Source organism: Dysidea avara, chromosome 4 (assembly GCF_963678975.1).
Source record: "Dysidea avara chromosome 4, odDysAvar1.4, whole genome shotgun sequence".
NCBI classification, from domain to species: Eukaryota; Metazoa; Porifera; class Demospongiae; order Dictyoceratida; family Dysideidae; genus Dysidea; species Dysidea avara.
In genome coordinates, this window is record NC_089275.1 from 29696511 (window position 1) to 29721282 (window position 24772).

The 24772-nt window shown below is 36.8% G+C and overlaps 2 protein-coding genes across 2 annotated transcripts in view; one reads left to right on the forward strand and one right to left on the reverse strand.

Moving 5' to 3' along the window:
- The window catches only part of LOC136254643 (uncharacterized), a 217115-nt gene that overhangs the window by 158680 nt on the left and 33663 nt on the right, over positions 1–24772 (reverse strand). The gene's annotated exons all lie outside the window — the stretch shown is intronic.
- LOC136254618 (uncharacterized) overlaps positions 1–24772 on the forward strand; it is a 248088-nt gene that overhangs the window by 156116 nt on the left and 67200 nt on the right. Inside the window, exons 35-41 of the mRNA XM_066047362.1 lie at positions 6096–6140; positions 6227–6502; positions 18541–18803; positions 20452–20689; positions 20750–20850; positions 20900–21007; positions 21055–21136. Of these exons, the coding sequence (XP_065903434.1) occupies positions 6096–6140; positions 6227–6502; positions 18541–18803; positions 20452–20689; positions 20750–20850; positions 20900–21007; positions 21055–21136 (1113 nt within the window). The remainder of the gene's footprint in view (positions 1–6095; positions 6141–6226; positions 6503–18540; positions 18804–20451; positions 20690–20749; positions 20851–20899; positions 21008–21054; positions 21137–24772) is intronic.

The following is a 24772-nucleotide window of genomic DNA, read 5'->3' on the forward strand; positions in this document are numbered from 1 at the left end:
GGCACAAAATTCACCTGAATTATTGTTATTAAAATTTTTACCATTAACCTACCATCACAGCCATTTCTTGGCCGCCAACTTGGATTTCACATCTTTTTTCACCATAGCCTTTTTGAGGGCTGCACACTTTTTTTACAGCTTGGCTGTTTTGGATTAGATTTCATTTCTTTTTGTATTTGTATACCCCAAATAGGCCAGCTTTGGGACTTTTTAAACCTATCTTTTTTCTTTACCACATGAAGAAGAAAAGATGAAGCAGATGTACTTTGTAACTGAACACTCTACCAGGTGACTTCTTCTAACTGCTCTCTCTACAGGGTGAATTGTTTGGAGCTGAATGATCTACAAGGTAATTTCTTCTAGCTGATCTCTCTACAGGGTGATTTGTTTGTAGCTGAACTATCTACAAGGTAACTTCTTCTAGCTGATCTCTCTACAGGGTGATTTGTTTGTAGCTGAACTCTCTACAAGGTAATTTCTTCTAACTGATCTTTCTACAGGGCAATTTGTTGGTGGCTGAATTTTCTACAGGGTGATTTCTTTGCAGCTGAACACTCTACATGGTGGTTTCTTTGTAGCTGAACTCTCTACAAGGTAATTTCTTCTAGCTGATCTCTCTACAGGGAGATTTGTTTGTAGCTGAACTCTCTACAGGTGATTTGTTTGCAGCTGAACTCTCTACATGATGGTTTCTTTGTAGCTGAACTCTCTACAAGATAACTTCTTCTAACTGAACTCTCTACAGGGTGATTTGTTTGTAGCTGAGCTCTTTACAGAATGGTTTCTTTGTAGCTGAACTCTCTACAAGGTAACTTCTTCTAGCTGATGTCTTTACAAGGTCACTAGTTTATAGCTGAACTCTCTACATGGTGGTTTCTTTGTAACTGAACTCTCTACAAGGTGACTTCTTCTAGCTGATCTTTCTACAGGGTGATTTGTTTGTAGCTGAGCTCTCTACAAGATAACTTCTTCTAGCTGATCTCTCTACAGGGAGATTTGTCTGTAGCTGAACTCTCTACAGGTGATTTGTTTGCCGCTGAATTCTCTACATTATGGTTTCTTTGTAGCTGAACTCTCTACAAGGTAACTTCTTCTAGCTGATCTCTCTACAGGGAGATTTGTTTGTAGCTGAATTCTCTACATGATGGTTTTTTTGTAGCTGAACTCTCTGCAAGGTAACTTCTTCTATTAATCTCTCTACAGGGCGATTTCTTTGTAGCTGAACTCTACAAGGTGATTTCTTTTAGCTGAACTATCTCTTTCCATAGTTGCATGAACTCCCTACAAGGTAACTTCTTCTAGCTGATCTCTCTACAGCGTGAATTGTTTATAGCTGATCTCTATACAGGTTACTTGTTTCTAGCTGATCTCTTGAATTCTCTTCAGGGTGACTGCTCTATTAGGATGACTGCTCTATTAGAGTATATCGATCTCGCACTTGCTGCACCAAGTTGGATTTCGTGTTATAACTCCGTGGCTTTAAGTCTGATTCTTCTACACCATTGAAGAGCTTTTCTAAGATGATTATTCCATCTGTACAACTATTTTCAAAGCATTACCCCATGCTGTTTATCTGATAGGCGTGACAAGTAGTCGTTTTTCATTAGCTAATCTCGATTGCGTAATTGTTACACACTGTTGGTTTTTTCGTTGTATCTTCCTGGTTTTAGCTCGATTGCTTTCAAAACACAAAAGGATTGAGGTTCAATAGTTAACCTATTCACCCACCGATTTTCAGCTTCTTCCCATACGCAGTTTACCCTGTAGGCGTGACAACATATTGGTGTTATTTTTCGTGAATAATCGCTCATAACTCTTTGCCTGTTTATCGTATTTGAGCCAAATGTGGTACCGAGATGCGCCTTAATACCCCCTTTCTGTGTGCAAAATTTGAAGGCAATCGGATATGGCGTTCGCATTTTATAGCAGTTTTTGTAAGTGTGCGAAATAAGGAAGAAAAACAAGAAGAAAAAAACGTAGAAGCTAAGCTAATTTTTGAAGTCACATATCTCGGGAACGCTTGAAACGATTTCGCTCAAATTTGGAATGTGCAGTGCTGAAGTTGGAGGGCGTGTCCACAGTAAAAATTGTCTTGTTTCATCAAGGCAGCACAGAGCTACGCAAGTGCGAAAATTGCGTTTTATTTCTTCCTGTCAATATACTCATGGTTCTGTAGGTTCTGTGTTCTGTAGGTTCTGTTTCAGTAGCTCTGTAGGTGTAGGAATAGGCTAAACCCATTTTATAGAACATCTTAGCATAGAGTAGAGTGTGGTGGATGGGAGTGCCAACTTGGGCCGGTTCTTCTTTCTTTAAAAAAAAAAAAATATATATATATATATAATATACTCACGGTGTTGCGCGCCGGCTTCTTGTGCCGCACGATACACTACCGTGTGTCTTGATTATGACTGGTGAACCCACGCATACCGCATCTGAATGGCGCCGCGTGCCCCAGTTATATTAATTAATGTCCAAAAGTGAAGTATCTATTACGCTTCGTTGTCAGCTAAGTTCAATCCGTTACTCGAAATTTCGGATCAAGAATAGCACCACTGCAATCCACGCACACCGAAAGAAATGGTGCCGCGCGTCCCAGTATTAATTATTATTATTATTATTTTTAATGTTATTTAAACAGGGAGACAGCATCAGCAAAAGCTGTTTTTCAGCTGTGCCCTGAACAAGCATACAAAACAATATAGGTACATATATACACGCAATTAACTAAATATGACTTAAATAAGCTAGCTTAAAGCTATTTAATGAGTTCATCTCGGTGATTGAGGTAGGCAGGCTGTTCCATATAGTTGTGCCACGATAATATAGACTTCGTTTGCCATAGTTTAATCGCACAGCAGGTACATACAAACGATGGACATTGCGCCCTGCATGACCTGTGATGGATAAAGCAGACCTGAATGTGGTAAGTAAGTAGGAGGGTGATAGCCTTTTTAAGATCTTGTATACTTGTATGGCAGTATGAAATCTGCGACGTTCAACTAAAGTAAGATTAAATGCAGAAGATCTGGCAGAGTCATATGATGAAAACCGTGAGTGAAGTCTTTCCAGTCTCTTAAGATGACCAACATTAGTAGGTACCCATACAAAATCACAATAGTCAATTATAGGTAAAACATGGGCCTGATATAATAATTTCATCACAGTAGGAGTGAGTGGCTTAAGGCGATTGATTGAATATAATTTGCCACGAACCCTCCATAAAACATACTCCACATGTTGGTGCCAAGTTAAATGTTGGTCAATGTAAACTCCTAAATATCGCACAGTAGAAACCTGTTGTAGTGGTAAACTGTCAAGTGATAGGTGTAGGGTTTTCCCAGAAATACGCTGTCAGGTCCCAATGAGCATAGACGAGGACTTTGGAACACTCAGTTTCAACTTGTTGGCAACCAACCATATAAAAAGTTGCGTAACAGCATGCTGTAGAATGCACTCCAATTGTCTGAAGTCACTAAGACAATAATGCAGCTCTGTATCATCAGCATATAAATTGACATCAACAACAGTAATGGCAGTTGGAAGATCATTAACATAAATGGAAAATAGCAACGGGCCAAGAATAGAGCCTTGAGGCACACCAACTTTAACCTCACCCTTAGCTGACAAAGTACCATGAGGGAAACCCGCTGAAATCTGCCATACAAAAAACTTTGCATCCACTTGAGAGCATCTCCCCTAACACCATAGCATGTCAACTTCTTAAGCAATATCTCATGGTCAACACAGTCAAAAGCTTTAGCTAAATCAAGAAACACTGCACCAACATACTTTCCATCATCTATTGCCTTGAGCCATGAATCAGTAACACATAACAAAACATCCTGTGTAGAGTTCCCAGGACGAAAACCAGATTGTTCTGTAGAAAGAAGTTCATATTTGAGTAAATGACCAACCATTGCATCAAAAACAAGTCGCTCTAAAATCTTTGAAGCAACAGGTAAGACGGAGATAGGCCAAAAATTACTCAAAGAATTGTCTTGTTTGGATTTTTGAACTGGAGTGACAATAGCAGTTTTCCACAAATCAGGAAAAGTACACATCAAAATACTCATTTTAATTAGTGTAGTTAAAATCACAGCCATACCATAAGGAGCAGCTTTAACAAACCTTGTTGGGATCTCATCAATCCCTACAGCTTTATGAATATCTAAAGCTTGAATGTGCTGAAAAACATCATCCACATGAACTTCAGATAGAGAAAAATCTGGTACATCTACACAATCTATATAAGACAATGAAGAAATAGAGGAAGATGGCAGGTCAGCAACAGTCTTTCCTGCAACAGTAAGAAAATGTTGGTTAATTGTATCACATGAAACATCAAGGTTAGTGACATGTGCCTTTTGACGGGGAGATAAATGTTGGAAACTCCTCCAAAATTTACAAGAATTATGAGTTAAATTTGTAGCAAGGTCAGAAAAATACTGCTGTCTAGCTAAACGCACCATAGTAGTAACCTTATTATGACTTCTTTTGTAGACAGCCCAATCTTCCACTGATCCTGATTTTAATGCTTTACGATGAAGCCAATTTCGTTGACGCCTGGCTGCAGCAATCTCAGAATCTCTGCTTCAAGGAGTACAAGGTTGTTTGATTCTGACTCTCTTCCGTGGAGCCAAAGTATCTAGCAAATAATTCATAATAATAGTGAAAACCTCTGTAGAAACATTCATATCATACTGATCAAAAATCTCTGTCCATACACCATCCAGCAAGGCTCTTTCAAGTAAAGATGTGTCTAATTTACTGTATCTCCTCGAATACACAACTTTGTGGCCAGACAAACGACTGATTCCCCTTGCACAAAAGTAAGTAAGAACTATATGATGATCACTAACACTGCAAGGTATAGTAACTGTATTCTGAAAGGAACTAGAAATGTTAGTTAGTATTAAATCCAATTGTGAGCTGGTGGTAGCCGTAACACGAGTTGGTGATTGAACCAACTCACAAAGATGAAACTGGTTCATGAATGATAATAGTGATTTAGTAAGCTGAGATGAAACCTGAGACATGTCTGAGTTGAGATCACCCATGATAATGAGCTTCTGACATGAGTATAGTAGTGCCTTTTCACATTTCATAATTAAATGGTCATAAAAATGGTAGTCAGAAGGTGACCTATAAACACAACATAACAAAACAGCTCTTTTGGTGTTTGGAAATAATTCTATCCACAAAGATTCAATATGACCTTCTGAGAACTCTTGATGAACACAATAACGAACTTGATTGGAGAGAAACATGGCAACACCACCACCTCTGCGATTCTGATCTCGTTGGACAATAGATAAATCATGATGACAAGGGCATACTTCCAAATCTGTGACAGTGTCATCCAACCATGTTTCAGAAAGAGCCATAACATCAACTTGATTAGAATGGCAAAATGATAGTACATCATCCAATTTACATTATCGTCTGAAAAGTGAAGTATCCACTGATTACGCTTCGTTGTCTACCTGTTACAGAGCAGTACGAATCAAGAACTGTTCGAAAAGCACCTCTGCAATCAAAATAGCCACTACGAAAAATACGGGCGATTTCCATTACAAAGGAAAGCCATCACTTGCTAACACCAAATCGACACTTTCGCTGTCAGCAAAGATGAATGGGACACAAAGGAGGACACTGGTAAGTCCATGAAGAATGCATTGTACATACTGCGGTATGTCAAAAGGCACCAGTCGGGCCGAAGCGACATCGAACAGTGAAAAAAATCAAGCCCGTAGTCTTAGCCGTTATCAAGTTACACTTGTCTGAAGGAATCAGTCAGTCAGTTACTTACTCAGTCAGTAGAAAATTCCGTTAAATAAATTATTTTTTAATTCAGTACAAACTTGTTGAAAGCGTTTCGGGTTAATCTGAAAGCTTTTTGGGCTTAGTTTTACCTAACCAATACTGCCTCATCGTCGTCAGGGAAAATTGAGGCTGGTTTTTGGGTGATATTATTCCGTGGGCCATGCCTACTCCTTTGTGGTCCCTACTATACAGTTACTATCATACTGTATGATGCATAATTATTAAGCTTTTGATATGATAATCCAAACATTAAAATGTAGTTTATTATACAGGGACTTTGGAAGTCATGGTTACCTTAGACATAGAGAAAACTGAAGGTATCAGAGATACATACATATGTATATTATGTGTTTAAGTGATGAAGAATAGCACTAAATTGATAATTTTAATTGTTTTGCTCTAGTTTTAAATCTTACAAGACCATTTGCATCAGTCACTCTACTGGAAGGAGACACAGTTACCTTATCATGTACTCCATCTATAATGGAAATTGTTTTATTGTGGACTCACAATGGAGCAGATGTGATGCAGAGAAATGACATCTCATTTTTTCCGCCACTACTCAATCATAGCTTAATAATTGCTAATCCTACAGCAGGGGACAGTGGTATTTACACCTGTCGTGCTGCCATTGAAGATGTACTGGTTGAGCAAAGTATCAATGTATCTGTCATTGCAGGTAATACATTGTTGTATTCTAGTGTGGTATTCTGTATTTATATAGAATTGAATAAATCGTAAGTGTTTCTAGGAAGGTATACACAAACTATACTGTTAAGTAACATTTAAAAAAATTAATTTTATTGATAATTGATAGTTCACTATTATATATCAAGACTCACGGTAGTGAGGTGCACGGCCAAGGAACTACAAAGCGCACGCCCAATTAAAAGACGCATGGCCACTATTGTGATTTATTTACGTGTAGGGACGGTTTTGCATTATTAGCCCTGGATTATGCAACATCTCTCAATAGGTTTGTATTGCATTACATAATAAAAAAAAATCTTTTTTCGTAGTAGTAGTAGTAGTTTTCTTGGGACCGGTATTAAACGCGTATTTATACATATTTAGCTTTATTTCTCAACCTTGTGTTACACCTAGCGTCACCTTATACCAGTCAACTTACCCATGTCTGTACAGTCCATCTAGCACTGACATTATCTAATCCTGGTTTGTTCATACGTGTGTTTTCTTCGATCAAACCTCTAATCCCTACAATAACTTTTAAAGACATGATGTGAACACAAGCCCTAATGTCTGATAAACAAGTTGTAAAAGCGTGTAGAACTGTAAGTTCCCTAGGGAAGGTGTTTTAAGCAGAAATCTTTTAAACTCCATTTAGAACGTAGCATCACTAGAGAAGGTGTTCCAAGCATAATTCTTGTTGCCACACCACACATGGTGTATTAAAATAACTTGTGTGTTCCAGTGGTGCTCAAACCAGCTTGTTATATAGCATTACCCACCCTAACAGCCAGTAGTCACTCCCATTGCTGCTTTCATCATGCATGTCACTTAATTAATACACATGTTACATAACAAAATATATCACATTAATTGCTTGTGACATTAACAATAAAATTCTGACAATAAAATGGGATAGTTAGTCCCATCACAACTGTATGCCTCATTCTGGAAATTCAGAAGACTATAATCAACTGAGATATAATGCCAAGATCTTACCAGGCCTCATCGTCCACGCACACTTGACAATTGAGAACTAAAGAACACGCATAACGTTATATAATTCCTCTGTCTATATAAACTTACTCCCTCGAATCTTGATCTTAGTTGCCCAGTTACGTATGTAGTGAGAGAACCGCATGCTATGACCAAGTACCCTGTACCTGTAAAATCCACAGGGAATTAAATACAATACAGCTAAAAATCTGTCGCTTTTTAATGCAAATGACAGATTTGGGGATCTGAAAATCCATCACACCCTTGAGGTAATTCAAAACTTTCTTAGTACACACCCACTGACCTGAAGATCCACAACGTCCTTGATGTCACTACAGTCCATGTACACTTGGTGTACAGTCCACGTACACTTGACAATTGAGAACGAAAGAACACACATAACATTACCCCGAACCTAGATCTTAGTTGCCAAGTTTAGAGCTCTAGCCAAGTTATGTATGTAGCACTGCTAGTAAGAGAACCACATGCTATGACCGAGTACCCTGTACCTGTAAAATTGACAGGGCATTAAATACAATACAGCTAAAAATCTGTCATTTTTTACGTAAATAACAGATTTGGGGAACTGAAAATTCATCACACTCTTTAGGTAATACAAAATTTGAGGAGCTGAAAATTCATTACACCCTTGAGGTAACACGTTTGAGGATTCACAAGTTGGCCCAGCAGTGACCTTACTACACAGTGTCCTGATTAGACAAGTTTCACTGTACATAAAGACCAGTATGTAATGTGAAAGAGTATTTTTTTGTACAAGCATCATGTACATTACCTTACTTCTTCCACCTACAGTTCCGGGACTTCTAAATTGGCACTACAGTGACAATACTGAAAGCTGTTTGGTCTGTATGAGTACACCTTGTTGACAATCCATCCATGAGATAATTTCAAGTGGGATAATATTGATATTTGCTGCTACTCAAGTTGGTACCATCACAGAAGTTTCCAGCTTTGTCCCAGTGAATTTGCACTAGTCAGTGCAGATGTCTGACAGTCTAAAAACTAATCGCATAGCTACACGCGTGCGAATAGATGTGGCACTTTGTACACTAACCTCATTTTTTTCACTCCTCCTTTCATTACTGAACCTCCACTCCTCATTTCATTACTGAACCTCCACTCCTCTTTTCGTTACTGAACCTCCACAAAGAGCTGAGTACATCAGTATTCTCGCGACTCTTTAATATCCATTCAACTTCTTCAAGTGCTGTACGTATCTAATCAGTTAAAGTACTCTTCGCCACTCCCTTGAAATCCAGTTACAATATAACAAATATTTAGTAGTATTCAGTCCTCTCAAGACATTGACTGCCATCAATAATTAATGTAAACTGCATAGCACATGTATTCACTTGAGGTATTACAGGGAATTTCCAAGAGATTTCCCCTAAATAGGCCACGTGATCATTGTCAGTCGAGTGGAACTTGTTCTTGGTTATCGCTCTACAATGCGGTACTCGTACTTTAATGTATTTTAGTGTTTAATAATATTATACTTCCCTCTCAAGACATGGACTGCCATCAATAATAATATAAATCGCGTATCAAGTGTGTTCACTTTTCACTTGAAGTGTTACTGTGCAGGAACTTTCCAAAGGATATCCCCTAAATAGGTCACGTGATAATTGTCAGTCAGGTGGAACTTATTTATTTCCATTAATGCACCGTGGAGCTTGTGTTGCGGCTTTCATTAATCGATCATTATGCACACACCATGGTGCAACAAAGTTTGTAACAAATTGCTGGAATGTGGTTCGTGGTTTGCCAATGATTGTGTATATGAGTTGGGGTTGTTCCACACAGCTTGCACAATGTTCAGATGTCTACATAACGACACAAGGTTAAGTGAGACCTGTAAAAGAACAAGCAGGCACTGAACTTAACCTTAAATTAAACATACATGCAACTAACCTGGAACATCGGTTGCAACACCAAAGACACTTGCTTGGATATCCTCATGGCTTAATTATGGAGTGACATGTGTAATTAATAGGCACTAAACAGAATCTACAACACAATTTTCTTTTCTGAAACAACTTTTTAGCACCAAGTAAGGGCTCTACCCAGGGGCAGATCTAGGAGGTGGGCTTTGGGGGCTGAAGCCTCCCCTTCACTTTTAGACTTTACTTGATCAATATGCTGAGGATTATAATGAAATTTTGATTATATGATCACTAATAATGCAAAAACTCATAAACAATCTTATAAATATCTTTCTAAGGCATTATTAGTGGATTTATGCTAAATGTTATGCAACAAGGACCCGGATCAGCATTGGAGGTGTACAAGATCGAGATACTCTAATAGAACAGTCACCTAACTACTCTAATAGAACATTCAGTGTAAGCATAATAGTTGGTTCTGTTGATGGATTTTTCCAAATCTGCCTGCTCCTATATGTACAATAAAGTGCATTAGTCTGTTTAAAAGGGTTGTTCATCTACTCGTGTAGTTATTACTGGTACCGGTGTGTTTAATTCAGGTACACAATTTCCATTGAAAATGCTCTCAGATTCAATCTCGTATCATTCAAATTTCAAAATTTTCTATTTTTCACATTATCATACATGCATTCAATTGTGATAGAGTGTATCATGTGCTTGGTTGTCTGAACCTACCCAATCATTTCCATTAGCATGCAAATGCTGCAGAGAGCCATATGTATCTAAAGGCAGTATATAAATATCTACAGGCAGAAATATGAATTTTATGTGGAAATGTCTCCATTGCAGTATTTTAGCATCTATATTTCAAAATTTTCCTGGGGGGGATGCCCCCAGACCCCCCTAGTTCACTTTGCACACCTTCACTCAAGAGATTAGTACCTTGAGTTAGCCCCCCCCCCCCCCCCATTTTATAAATCCTAGATCTGCCCCTGCTACCATCTCACCTACAAGAGCATTTCACAAGAGATGTGATATTAACTTGAGTACAACCAATATGTGGTGTATGTTTATGAACATGTGTGCATAGTGTTTGCACATTTTGTGTGCGTCTTGTGCTTGTATATGATGTAAGCGTGTCTTTGTAAGTAGTGAAATAAAAATAATAGTATGATGTTTGTGATCTCTTTCATAACCCTTAGCAAAGCAACTAGCTGTACGAGTGGCAAACCAAGTTGATAAGTTGTCCTCAGGACACTATGGCAGTGGCCATAGCAGGTTTTATTCATTGATAAGTACACAATGATTGATATACTCCAATAGAACAGTCAAGCAATAAATACTCTAATAGAACAGTCATTGAACAATATAGCTGAATATTTACATCTCTGTCTGAAAACACTCCCAGATCCTAGATGCAAACTCAGAGTTGCTATTTCAACATAGTGGCATTCCCCAAGATCACCTAGAAAAGCATGCTTTGCAAATATGTGCTTTACACACATCTTCGGTAACCCTGACTGTAGCCATTATTGCTTGGCATGACCAGTAATTTCCACTGGCCCTTGTCCTAATTAAAAATTAACAGCTACTATAGGAATGTATGTTATATGCTCACCACCTATCAGCAGATTTGTGTTTGGTTGCAACACCTCTACAAGGCAGAATTCATCATACACCCCCCATGGTTTGAACATTGGGTCTGAAAATTATACAACTGACAAAAATTAGTGATATCCCCCCCAAAAACACCTTTGCTGTAAAAAAGGTGCATCCAAGAAACTACAAGTATCTGTAACCCCATGTAAAACAGATAAGCTGTAGAAAAACACTCCATGAAATTAATGGGTAACTGAATGAGCTGATATCTAGAGCGGCCAAGAATCAATAATGTTACTACAACTGACTATAAAGAATACCTTGGCTGTAGAACAGGAAAATAAAAGTAACTGGCAACCAAAACAGCTGATATCTGAAGCAGCCAAGAATAAAAGTTAAGTTGATACAACTTACTACAATTATTAACTTGTAACATTGAATCTTAATCATTCAACTGTGTTCTAGACATTCACCCTTGCTACATCCTAAATTAATTCTTTGTAACTCTAATTGGCTGGTAATTTGGCCGCCTTTTTTTCGTTACTCTGACTATTGAAAAAGGCAGCCAAATTACCAGCCAATTAGAGTTACAAAGAATTAATTTAGGATATAGCAAGTGTGAATGTATAGAACACAGTTGAATGATTAAGATTCCATGTTGCAAGTTAATAATTGTAGTAAGTTGTATCAACTTAACTTTTATTCTTGGCTGCTTCAGATATCAGCTGTTTTGGTTGCCAGTTACTTTTATTTTCCTGTTCTACAGCCAAGGTATTCTTTGGTAATCATAGTCAGTTGTAGTGACATTATTGATTCTTGGCCGCTCTAGATATCAGCTCTTTCAGTTACCCATTAATTTCATGGAGTGTTTTTCTACAGCTTATCTGTTTTACATGGGGTTACAGATACTTGTAGTTTCTTGGATGTGCCTTTTTTACAGCAAAGGTGTTTTTGGGGGATATGTAATACATATCTAATCCAAAACAGTCAAGCTGTAATGTGGCCTCCAAAAAGGCTATGGTGGAAAAAGATGTGAAATCCAAGGTTGCAGCCAAGAAATGGCTGTGATGGTAGGTTAATGGTAAAAATTTTAATAACAACAATTCAGGTGAATTTGGTGCTGCTTGGTCTTGGCACCAAATTCACCTGATTTGTCGTCAATTCACCTGAATCATCGTTATTAAAATTTTTACCATCACAGCCATTTCTTGGCCACCACATTGGATTTCACATCTTTCTTCACCATACCCTTTTTGAAAGCCACACTCTTTTTTTACAGCTTGGCTGTTTTGGAAACTGTTTTGGATTAGATATCGCTTCTTTTTGTAATTGTATAGCCGGCCTATGGCCGGCTTTGGGACTTTTTTAATGTATCTTTTTTTCTTTACCACAGGAAGAAGGAAAAGATTTAATCATAATCATAATCAAGATTTAAAGCAGATTTTAGATTGATACTTTAACTATTTTTGATTTTATCAGTAATTATACAAATTATATATAGATATGCCAGTTATTTCCTACAGGATAACTTGTTTGCAGCTGATCTCTCTGTTGGGTGACTTGAAATGTAGCTGAACTCTCTACAGGGTGATTTGCATGTAGCTGAACTCTCTACAGGGTGCCTTTTTTCTAGCTGAACTCTCTATAGGGGTATCTGTTTATAGTTGAACTCTCTACAGAGTGATTTGTTTGTAGCTGAACTCTCTACAAGATGATTTGTTTCAGCTGATCTCTCTATACTGTAATTTGTTTGTAGCTGAACTCACTACAGGATAGTTTCTCATCTCTACAGGGTGATTTGTTTGCAGCTGATGATGACAGACATGGGACTAGCACCAGAAATCTTACTTAAATTTGTACAATATAGATGCAAGCTTTCTACTGCAAATCCATGTGGTAGCAACATTATGCTCTCATTGTAATCAGGGATTAAAGTATGTCGCAGCATGTGGCAGTTGCAGGGGAGAGAGTTGCAGAAGTGCTGAGGGAACTGCTTACAATAATTGTGACAAGTATATTTGTTCAGAACTTACATGATAGGCACCTTTTTATTTCTATAACTAGTCTTATTCTTATTTCATACAGCTAATATTGATTGCAATGAATTTCTTATGAGAAAATATTTTAAGGATAATATGCATTTTTGTTAGTCACAAATGACCAGATTCACAAAGATAGGTCTACCAAATGTATTTAATAAAGAAACCACAACTTAGTATACAAGGTGAATATCAACCTGAAAGTTTCTGCAACTAATACGTGATGCTGGTGCTCACTACTGATCAAATTTCAAGTCAATACCAGTTTCCAATCTGACGTTATGAGTTGTCAAAGTTGGTAAATTGGATATGTGTGGAAGATCCACTTTCCCGAATCCAGTCACATATGCCTCAATACTAATTGGCCATAAAATTTTTTCCCCAAGGTGGATTTTAGAGGATTCTGGATATATTATTCTATGAAAAATTTGCTTTCTAATGTTACCATAATCAGCTTTCTTCAAATTTTTTCTGGGTCCAACCTTAAATCTACCGGACTATTATCCTGTATCTTCGACCATTTTTATGTGAATAATCAGTCATAACTCCGTGAATGTTCATCAGATTCCTACCAAAGTTGGCACTGATATCCGCCTTAATGTGCTCTTTAAGTGTGCCAAATTTCAGCTTGATTGGAGTACACATTCGTGTTTTATGGTGGATTTTGCGAAGTGTGCAAAAAGAAGTAGTAGAAGAATAAGAAAGAAAAAAATAACCCTAATTTTGGCCCTCGCTTTTGCTGCTCGTATCTCGGAAATGGCTGGGGTGATTTTTTGGAATATAGACTCCCCTATCTAACTGGCTCGTCTGTTTCAATCGGATAAGGGATCAGGGAGCTACAAAAGTGTAAAAATCACATTTTGTTTGTTCCTGTTAATATACTCATGGTGTGGCACGCCGGCTTCTTGGGCCACATGACACACTCCTGTTTGTCTTGATATACCTTCCTGTTGATTTATTTCACTTAATATAAGGTAAATGAGGGTATTTCCGGACTCTCTTTGATAAAAATGCTCTAACATTGCACTCACAACGAGTTAAGACAAACTCTAGGAATTTTTTTAAAGCCTATCTTATGGTGCATCTGCAGTACAAATTTCATTTTGATACAATCAACTGCTGAGGAGTTTCGAGTTGAAATTTAACAGCGTGTAAAAATGCAACATGCGGCTAATTCTGGACACTTTGAATAACCAGTAAGTAGAGCCTTCCACAGGTTACCAATTCGTTTTAAAAGTATGGAGACTAAAGTACCACTCATCTGCAGCTTATAAATCAAGTATAAAGTTCATATCCTTTGGGAGAAAGCAGCAGTGCATATTTTACAAAGTTTATGTAATTCATGAATATTTTCTTTGTATTTCAACCGAGCAGCTGCTGAAAAATCGACTGCCACACCACCTGTGCTACATGGATTCTTATGATTTTTGCTATGCACTTAGCCAAGGGTATGATCTTTCTATAAATCTTTGAAAATCAAAAATATGAGTTTGGGCTTCCTGGTTAGATTAACATTTTCAAAGGTTTTCAACAAAATTACCTGTTATTGTGGTACAAATTCATGTCAAACTTTGCAGTGGAATAACGGATTTGCTTCAATTTTGGTTTGTAGATAGGCCATAGGATACTGCATTAGCATACCAAATTATATGCCCAGGGATTCTACCATTGTTGAGAATGATCTAAGTGTCCGGAATTAGCCGCTGTCCGGAATTACCCGCACTTACCTTAATGTATAGGTACTCCATCATAACTGTTAGATAGGTTATATTGTAATGAAAACAGGCCCTGGGCTATTATACTCAAATTTTTGTAGGGTAGCTTAGCATTACATTTTGAGGGAATCGTTACGAAGCAGATAAAAGCACAAAAATTTTTGAAGGTTTGTTGAAGCATTTGGACCATTTTTAGAAGGGGTGCCATGTCCCCATTATTATTGGTCACTGCTTGTAGCAAAAAATCTAAATACTTTAATATAGCAGTCAACCACTCACAGATATATTGTATACATAAGCTGTAGCAAATAATTTATCTGTAAAAACACAGTAAGAACAGTCTAAAATGTCATAACAGACCTTCTATAATCTAAAATATTCCTGGGGAGGATGACCCCAGACCTCAGAATGGCATCCAAATCTGCTATATAATTCAAACTTCACACTGTGTAATCTAATTTTACCCTATCCCCCCTCTCTGGCTTGCTGCATGTTATAGGGATACAGAAATCATTACTCCCTTTGGCTTCTCTTAAGTTGTTCATTTAGTGTACAGTAAGTCTATTTTTTGATCTGCTTGCCCTTAAACTAGTCAATCTCATGGTAGGACAACATAGTGTAACTTATTGTAACAGTTTAAATCTTTGGTGCATTTCCAACTAACTAGTTTGTAAGCATTTTTTGAGGTTTTGAAATACATTGAAATACATTCAGCTACTGCATGTCATGAATAGTGTAGCAATTGATTACTTGAATTGCAAAGTAGTAAGCAAGCTGAATTGTCCATGTGGTTACTTCAGAGCTTAAGATCCTCCTTGCAAACTAGTTTACTACTGAACATTGCATCAAGACTAAAGTGGTGGTGGCTCTGTGGCACTTACTATGTCACATAGTAATAATACACCCATGCAGGAAAGGTTTGCAGACTAATGCAAAGCAAATGCTTGAAAAGTCATAGCCATCTTATTGTAGTATAGTGCATATAATTAGATACGCATAGCCACTTGTGGCTCATTCAAACATTTATGTAGATTATTAGTTTGCTTAGGTACCGGTGCTGAACACATTTTCTAAAATATTGAGGCAATTTTGAAAAAAAGCCTATGTTATAGACTCTTTCTGATATTGCAATCTAACCTGCTTTCAGGGGAAAAAGCAAGAATGTACATGAATGTTTGGTGGCAAGACAATTTCATGCATCTTTCCCAGCACCTTTTAAAGTTTTCAGCAATGTGAAAAATTTAGTATTCTCTTTATGACAAGTGAGTTTAAAGTTGAAAAGAAAGGTTATTCAGCAAATGCAGTTGGGAAAGATATATAAAACCTAATTATGACCAAAGTGGCCATCAAGTTTCCCCAGCTAGTTAGTTTTCCTATTTTAATTGATTATATTTGGCATTCGATATGTACAAACTTGTCAAATGAATCAGTAATTTGTACTGTAAGTTAACTTTTACATGTATGCAGTTTGCAATGAGTAGTCTTTTTATGGGTCTAACGTTAACAGTCATTACCAAACTGCACTGTGTGCATGAGTTAGCTTGAGCCAAAATTTGTGTATTATTAACTAGTCCAAATGCCTGTTGATGCATTGACCACAACGCAGTTGTAAACATGCATATTAAACATTGGTATTAACTGCCACTAACTGGTCTAAGAAGACTACTCAAATTGCACACATGCAACATTACAGTGCCATGTGCTAATTCATTTGACAAGTCTGTACATATTGAATGCAAAATTAGGAAAACTACATATTATATGAAATAGTTTTAACTCGATGCTGACTATATCAGGTGAGAAGAAGAGAGCAAGAGATTGTTTATAAGATGAAAGAGGAACATTGTGGACTATTTAGTTTTTAAAATAATGGACTATATAAAATGGACAGAAATTCACAGCACAGTTCTTTATTCAATACCACGAAGCTATACAGCCTACATACAACCATCCCCAGGATGGCCAGTGCTCCTGACCATTATGGCCCCAGGCTGCTTGCTTGTACAGATAGTCACTCTGCTTGGGAAAAGCAGACAGCAAGAAATAGACTATCCAAGTCTAGCTGAATTTGATTGTGAAATCTGACAGTTCATACATGTACAGTAGCTTTGAATTCTTTGTAAAAAGTGGCGTAACCGGACTTTTTGCCATGCCTGGGCACTGGGCAGGCAAGCGATTCAACTCCATGCAACACATACACATTCCCATCTTCATATGGACATAAATAGACATTTTAAAATGTGTTGTGCATCACTACATACACATATACTCTACCTAAACACACTGTATGCAAGATAATAACCTGCGACTGCTAGCTAGCTAGCTAGCTATTGTCTTCTTATCACATACATACAGCGGTGTCTTAATATCAGACTAGCGGGGAATTTGAATGAAAGCACAGAGTGCTTGTAGTAGACTACCTGCATCACGTGAAGATTTAAACTGGAGATAATCAGTCTACAAACAGGAAAAAGAAATAAATGCTGACTATAAACAAGTACTCCATACCATCTGAACTATCAGTTTAAGCCCCAGTATCCATACACACAGCTTGAAAAGGTTCTAACATTTCATAACTTCGCATCAATTCGAGTTTTCATCAAGGTTTTCATCACACAGTCCATACTACACCACAAACACAAAGACACACTGTCCCCATCTGTCTTTAGCCCTTTGTCATGATGCTGACTGCATTTTAATCATGTGATCTCATTTCTATTCATTGCTTTCCATTAGCCATTAATACCACAATCGAATACGAAAGTTACAGTAAAACCCCAGGGGGAAACCCAATTACTATTGGCCAGCCAGAAAGAAAGCGTAGGCAAAGTGGACACACAGTAAGTTGTGTTAGCTATTCTTGTATATTATAATTAAGGGATTGTTCATCAGTGATTCAGCCCACCTCCTTAATTACTCTGGGTAGCTGATGGTAGGGAAAAGGTACTTGATGCCCAGGCAATGCCTGGTTTTCCCCGGTTTGGCTACGCCACTGTTTGTAAAAAATGAAATCTGTTGTCATGGATGATAAAACCAGCTTTCCCAGACCCAGTCACAACTTATGCTTGAAAACTGACTGTTTTATTAGAGTACATTAGTTCTTGACTGTTCTATTAGAGTATCTCGATCTGGTTTCAAATAACCAACCAATAATATATAGTTAATATGAAACACACTATCATGTGCTTTTTTCAGGTGCATGCATTGTGAGTTTAGTTAAATTTTGAATATCATCCTATCATGTTGACATTATGTTTGATGCTTTTGATTTTCCATTATGCTTTAAATTCTGCTGGTTTAATTATCCGGGGCCTAATGAAAACCTCATTATATTTATCAAAATGTAGTGTGTTATGTGCCAGTATCACTCCTGGTATTTACAAGTTTTAGTGTTTCCTCTGTTCCCTAATAGCTAATGGGTAGTAACTTCCTCTTACTATGAGAAAAAAGACTGTTTAAGTGACTAAAGCATCCTAAAGTGTCACCACATTGTTGCATCATTTTTGGCAAACTACAGCATCAACATAGGAAATTAATTTGTTTTCATTAAAAAGTAATTACAAAAGGATTAAAGACAATGTTATTTCTTATAGCAGTATATTTTACTGATGTCTATGCACTGGTATTTGTACTTGCTGATCACTTTAGCTATTGTTCCTGTATTTGTGTTTTACATAGAAGAACAGCTATATCTATGTCTTAAAAATCTAACCAACCAAACCTTTGTACCTTAAAAATGGTATACATGCACAGTTTTCATATTGTATCTCTTTTCAGCATGTGCAGATGATTTTGCTGGAGGTTTATTTTGGAGTAACAGCAGACGAAATGTATCAGTCACTCAACCTTGTTCAGAACTACATCCTAGTTTTCGGTCTGGTGTAAATATTGAGAGACAATGTCTAAATAATGGAAGTTGGTCATCAGTTGATCTGAGTAGCTGTACCATGTTCAGGGATTCCTACCCAGTTGTGGTAGTGTACTTCACACTGACTACTAATAACACTGACACAGTGGACTCACCAACTGTCATCAATAATGTTAGTTATATAAGAAGCATTACTTTTAAATATTCAATTAATAAGCTTACCGTATTGCATTAAATTACAGCTAGTCCTATATAAATACCTGGTGCTGTTTATTCACCCACAGTATAGAGCTTTTCAACTAAAATAAATGTGATTAAAATAAATGCCGGGTCTCAAATAAATGTCTAATACAGAACAGTACCACAAACGAGGAGATTAATAACAAAATGAAACATGTTTCCTGTGTAACATGTGAAGTAGTATGTACATCATGGAAGGAGTATGAAGTTAATTCAAATGAGTACGTGATATTGCTGGTATTGTATATAAATTCTGTTCTTATTTAGTATCCTGGAGTAAAAAGTTGTTTTGAAAGAAATAATCACCTAGATTATAATTTGAGACAATACAATAATTTTTTTATTATTTAATTACCAAGTTTTGTGATACATGCATCACTTTGAGTAGAAATTTTCATTATATTACAACTAAACAGTACAAGCATATGGAAAATTAGAAATAAGTAGGGAAACAAGGGAGGTCACCTACACCTGCAGATATACTAGTGAATATTTAATCCCTACTTCAGTCTACACACACGACTGACCTAGGGATTAAATGTTCACCTGCAGATATGCAGGTGTAGGTGACCTCCCTTAATTGTTTCCCTACTTATTCTATGATCCCTAATTGAACTTAAAATTCTTAATTTTCCCTTATACTTATTTGTTTACTTTTGTACTATGACCTATAACTGGTGAACCTGTGCATACTGCATCAAAAGAAAGGAAGGCACCGAATGTAATGTTTTCATCTGAACGTGCACCCCAACTATCAATTACTGGCTTGAAAGTGAAGTGGTCATTACCGTATCAATTTGCTTTCAGCTAGTTCACCCTCTTACAGTGTAATGACGAACAGTATCAGAGTTGCATCTGCAATCAACCCGGTCACCATGGAAAATATGAGTAATTCCCATATACAAATGGGAAGCCATGCATATCGCTACCATGAATTTACACTTTGGGCAGTCAGCAAAATGACGCGGGACACAAAGGAGGACAAATGTAAGTCCATGATGTATTCATTGTACATACTGCGGTATGCCAAAAAGCATGTCTCCAGATAAAGTGACATTGAACAGTGAAAAGATCACGCTTGCCGTTATCGAGTTACACTTGCCTGAAGGCAACAGGCAGTTAGTCAGTAGAAAATTACATTGAATATATTTTTTAAACAATTCATAACAATCTATTGGAGGCATTTAGGCTCTTACCGAAGGCACTTTTGGGTTTGGTTATACCTAACCAATACTGCCAAGCACCAGGATAGTATTGCGAAGCTGGTTTTGGGGTGATTTTTTAGCCAGGAAGACCTAAACCTCTGTGATACCTTATATACAGTTATGATGCCATGACTTTGTTCCATCCCATACTTTATAGTAATTTTGATAATTTGTTGGGTTATGGTTATAATAATTGAAGTCATATAAGACAGACACCATCTCTTGTATTTATATTAATGTATATGGATACATGTTTAACTGTTTCTACCAGATTTAATGGTCCTACCTCGTTCTGTATATTGCTGTAGTTTGTATAAAATTTATTATATGCTAAACTGATTCATCACTGTCTTATACTGTATGCATTGCTTTCAGGTTTTCAGGCAGCTTCAAGTTAATTCTACCATTGAAATAAATAGTGTTAATATGTCCTGGAGCTACAACATACAGCTAATAAGTTTCATGATATCATTCAATCTTCAATTGATATCATTTTCTCCTAAAAACGTGGAAGATATTGAAAATAATTTGGAGGGAAATAGTAATGCAATAGTCCCAGTTGGTGCTTATCTCACTGATGAAGAATTTAATGTGGTAGCTTTTCAGCCAAATTGTAAGCAAAGATTGTAGAAATTATGCATATGTTTTTTTGTTTTTTTTTAAATGTATCCAGCAAATTGCTCTTGTATTCTGAGTGCTGAAATGTTGATAAGAACTGTGTGTGCTGGACCTAGTACTCCACCATGTTCATGTAGTTCCTCCCGAAGTTGTACAGTGAGTTACTACATAATCATTTTACACCTAGTTCATGTTATATTTACAGTGTACTAGTCCCGCTTATGTTGGTGATGGTATTGTGTGTGGATTAGACTCAGACAGTGATGGATTTCCTGATGTAGGCTTGGACTGTGATCAACCTCAATGTGTAAAGGTAACGAGATGAGAAATAGACAGTAGTGAAATCTACTCACTCTACAGGATCTCTGTCCTGACATATACAGCAGAACTAGTTCTGGTGAGCAAAGTGGATCATTCTGCACGAGGATAAATAACACTATAGGTAAACATTGTAAACATGCATACCTTCATCAAATTGGGAACAATTGGTATTGGTATCACACAGTACAGTAGCAGTGTATAGTAGAAATCATGAAGGTATGCACTTAGCTGTGGGAAATATCAGCCTCACAATGCCTTCAGATTGTATTGGCAGTATTGATTAGGTGTAACTAAGTCCAAATGTACCTTCAATGCAATTTCAATAAATTCTTGCAAAAAAAATATTTTTAATAATGACTGACTAACTAACTTTAGAAAAGCAGTACTAAATAATTACTTAATGCTACAGATTTTCATTTCATGTTAGACAATACTTCAAGTGTTAATACACACACCATGGACTTAATTTATATTTGTTCTCCTTTTGTATCCTGTATTATTTAGTTTGCAGTGAGATGTCTATTTGTTGGTAGTGAGTTAATGCATTTGTGTGTTGCCTATCAGATTCTGTAAGAATAAAACCGAAATCATTCATAATTATTTTTTGCACCATGTTTCTACCCGTGGAAGGAAGATTTTAAGCTACAGTACCATTAGTGTATAGTATCTAACTTAATGAGTATATAGGGGGCTGTGTAATGGACAGTGTGTAGGAGAAAACTAATTAAGCTCTTTGCTTACTAGGAATAAGTATAGCTATCGCCACCATGCAGCTGCAGACTTACATACTATATCTGGCACTATTCATTCCTTTGATGGACTAATGATGAATTATGTTTTAAAACTGTTACCATCAATTATACAAGTGTACAAGCTACAGTAGTAAGAACCTTTACAATTATAAAGTGCTTAAACTGGTACAATTACCACTTTCTGCTGATTTCATATATATACAAAGGGTACGTCTGCTGTGTACATAATGTTAAAATGCTGATTGATTAATTTATTGAGACAACAACATCCAAAGGTTCTTATATCCCAGTACGTATCTATCCACACAAACAGCTGAGCTGTGAAAAAACGGTGCGACCTTAAAGGCCTGGGTGAAAAAAAAGTGGCAGCCAAGAAATGACTGCAACGATGTTAATGCTAATAAATTTTAACAATGCACACAGCCATTATTAAACTTAACACCACTGCAGCCATTTCTTGGCTGCCACCATTGATTTCACAACTTTTTAACCCAAGCTTTTTAAGGTTGCACCATTTTTTCATAGCTTGGCTGTTTTTGTGGGGATTTCACTTCTTTTTGTACTATACAAGGCCCCAAACTAGCCTATGGCTGACTTTGGGGTTTGTTTTTACACATATTTCTTCTTATTTATGTAGACACAATGATGATTATTAAAGACAGACTTTTGTTTTAGTTCAATACCTGTATTTGGCAATATTACTGTAATACTCAAATAGAGCGCACACTTTTGGGGACCTCTAACAGAACATGTATAGAATGTTTCAGAACAATCTAGAACTTCTACTGGTCTATTGCATACTTTACTTCAACATTTTGTAACTCTAGTAGAGTGTACATTATTGAGAACTTCTAATGGAACATACGTAGAATGTTCTAGAACTTCAATCTTTACTTCAATATTTGGTAATAATATTATTATACTACTCTAATAGAGTGCACATTTTTGAGGACTTCTAATAGACCATACATGAAATGTTCTAGAGCAATCTACATAGTACTTCTATTGGTATATCTATGAAATTATAAACGTTTATCTATAAGCACTACAATTTTCAAACATACAGCAGAATTTAAGTGAGGTTCGCAACCAAGATAGCAGCGATTGGTAGTTAAGGATGCTGGTGTTAGGTATGGATGTCCCTGGTTCAAACTCTGACAATCTTTATTCGACATTATTTTTTGTGTACCTTTTTTACCCTGTGGCTGGAGTATCTGGATCTAACAATTTTACATTTGTTTGATTTTTGCTTTATAATTTTGTAGCTGTAGCTCTATTGCTTTTCAAAACATCAAAAGGCACTGCTACGATAACCAGCTTATGTATGCACCAATGTTCAATACTCGGTTTACCCTGTAGCCGTGAGGGAAGTTTGATATTTTTACATCAGTAAATGCTCATAACTCCTTGAATTCATAGCAAACTTAATACATTAATTCACCTTTATGCACTCTTCATTTATCCCAAAGATCAAGGTGATCAAATTACACATTTGAGCTCTATAATAATTTATTTATAATTTTTGCAAAGTGTGCAAAATAAATTGAAGCTCCCATAGCCCCCCTATGGCTTAAGAAAAAATCGAACCATATCTTGCAAATGGCTAATCCAAATTTGCTGTGTGGCTTACCCTATCTGGTGGACAGCTACAATACAAAAAGGTGTGCTTTGGAATTGTGGCCATGGAGCCATGCACACATGAAAATGCTGTTTTCTTCCATCCTGCCATGGTGTGGCGCATCAGCTTCTTGGCTTCACAACACACTTCATTGTGTCTTAATTAGTTTTAACACCCCCATGTGGTTTGTATTTGATTTGTAAACATGACCCAAGGGCTGCTCAGGGGCCAAATGTCATGTTTGCCAATCAGATGCAGACCTCATGGTGTGTTATGAGCTGTTTTGTGATATGGTGTGTACACAAGTAGAAGTTGCCATTTGTACCATGAAGAGCAATAAAGACTATGTGTATTGTTGAGTAATAGGTGTAAGGAATGATTGTACTGTCTTGGTGGTTAGCAAATACACTGTTAAACTGTAACATGAACAAGCACATAGTGTGTGTTTCAATGTTGATTAAGCCAAGCCATTGTACTGCTTCCCATTCAGTTTCATAAGCATCCAGTGCTGCATATTCATTTGCTGAGTAGTATACGGGGTATACCAATGTAATAGTCTTTGTAGACTTCCTATGGTAGTACAGTGTATGGTTTCTTTGATCAGAGGTGTAGCCAGACTTTCAGAGATGGATGAACTCATTTATCCAAAAGTTTTACTGCATGCAACTAACTCTCACAAAATGCAAATGAACTTTAAATACATTTATTTAAAATATATTGTTTTCTAGTTAGCTAATTTAGAAGCTGGAAACAATATTATATAAAAATTGACTTATTAAACCTTCTTATCAGCTCTTTATTGATCTATTTAACTCATCTGTTTTGTACATATATGTTTATCCACCAAACTGACTCTAAAGTAATTTAGCCACCAATTCTTCTCGCACTGTGTTCATTGGCTAAACTTGCCTGCACTAGATGACATGTTCCATCCATTGCTTTAAATACTCAGCTACCAAAAAGGACCCAGTGCTATGCTCAAAACTCACTAATTTGTGGAACCATTGACTACCAAAGCATGTTCCTCCATCCTACTTTAAATATTTGATCATGTTATGGTATGCATTTAATAAATATGATATTTGCATCATGTGATATACTTGTTAAATATCATTTAATGATCTTCAATCCCAACTGATATTTTGGTCAATGAAAATATCGTGAACTATTGTCAATGAAAATATCATGAACTTTATCACTGAATAGATGTGTACACCCTTCCATCTCTTGTACATTGCAGCATTGGCAAGTGGGCACTACCATCACAGTAAAATTTAGGTGGACACATACCCATCCAGGAACACTCTTGGCTACACCTTTCTGTTCATAATTTTGAACTAGACGTGTAGCAAAACAGTGTGGCTTAAAGATGTGCCTGCAGCTGTGT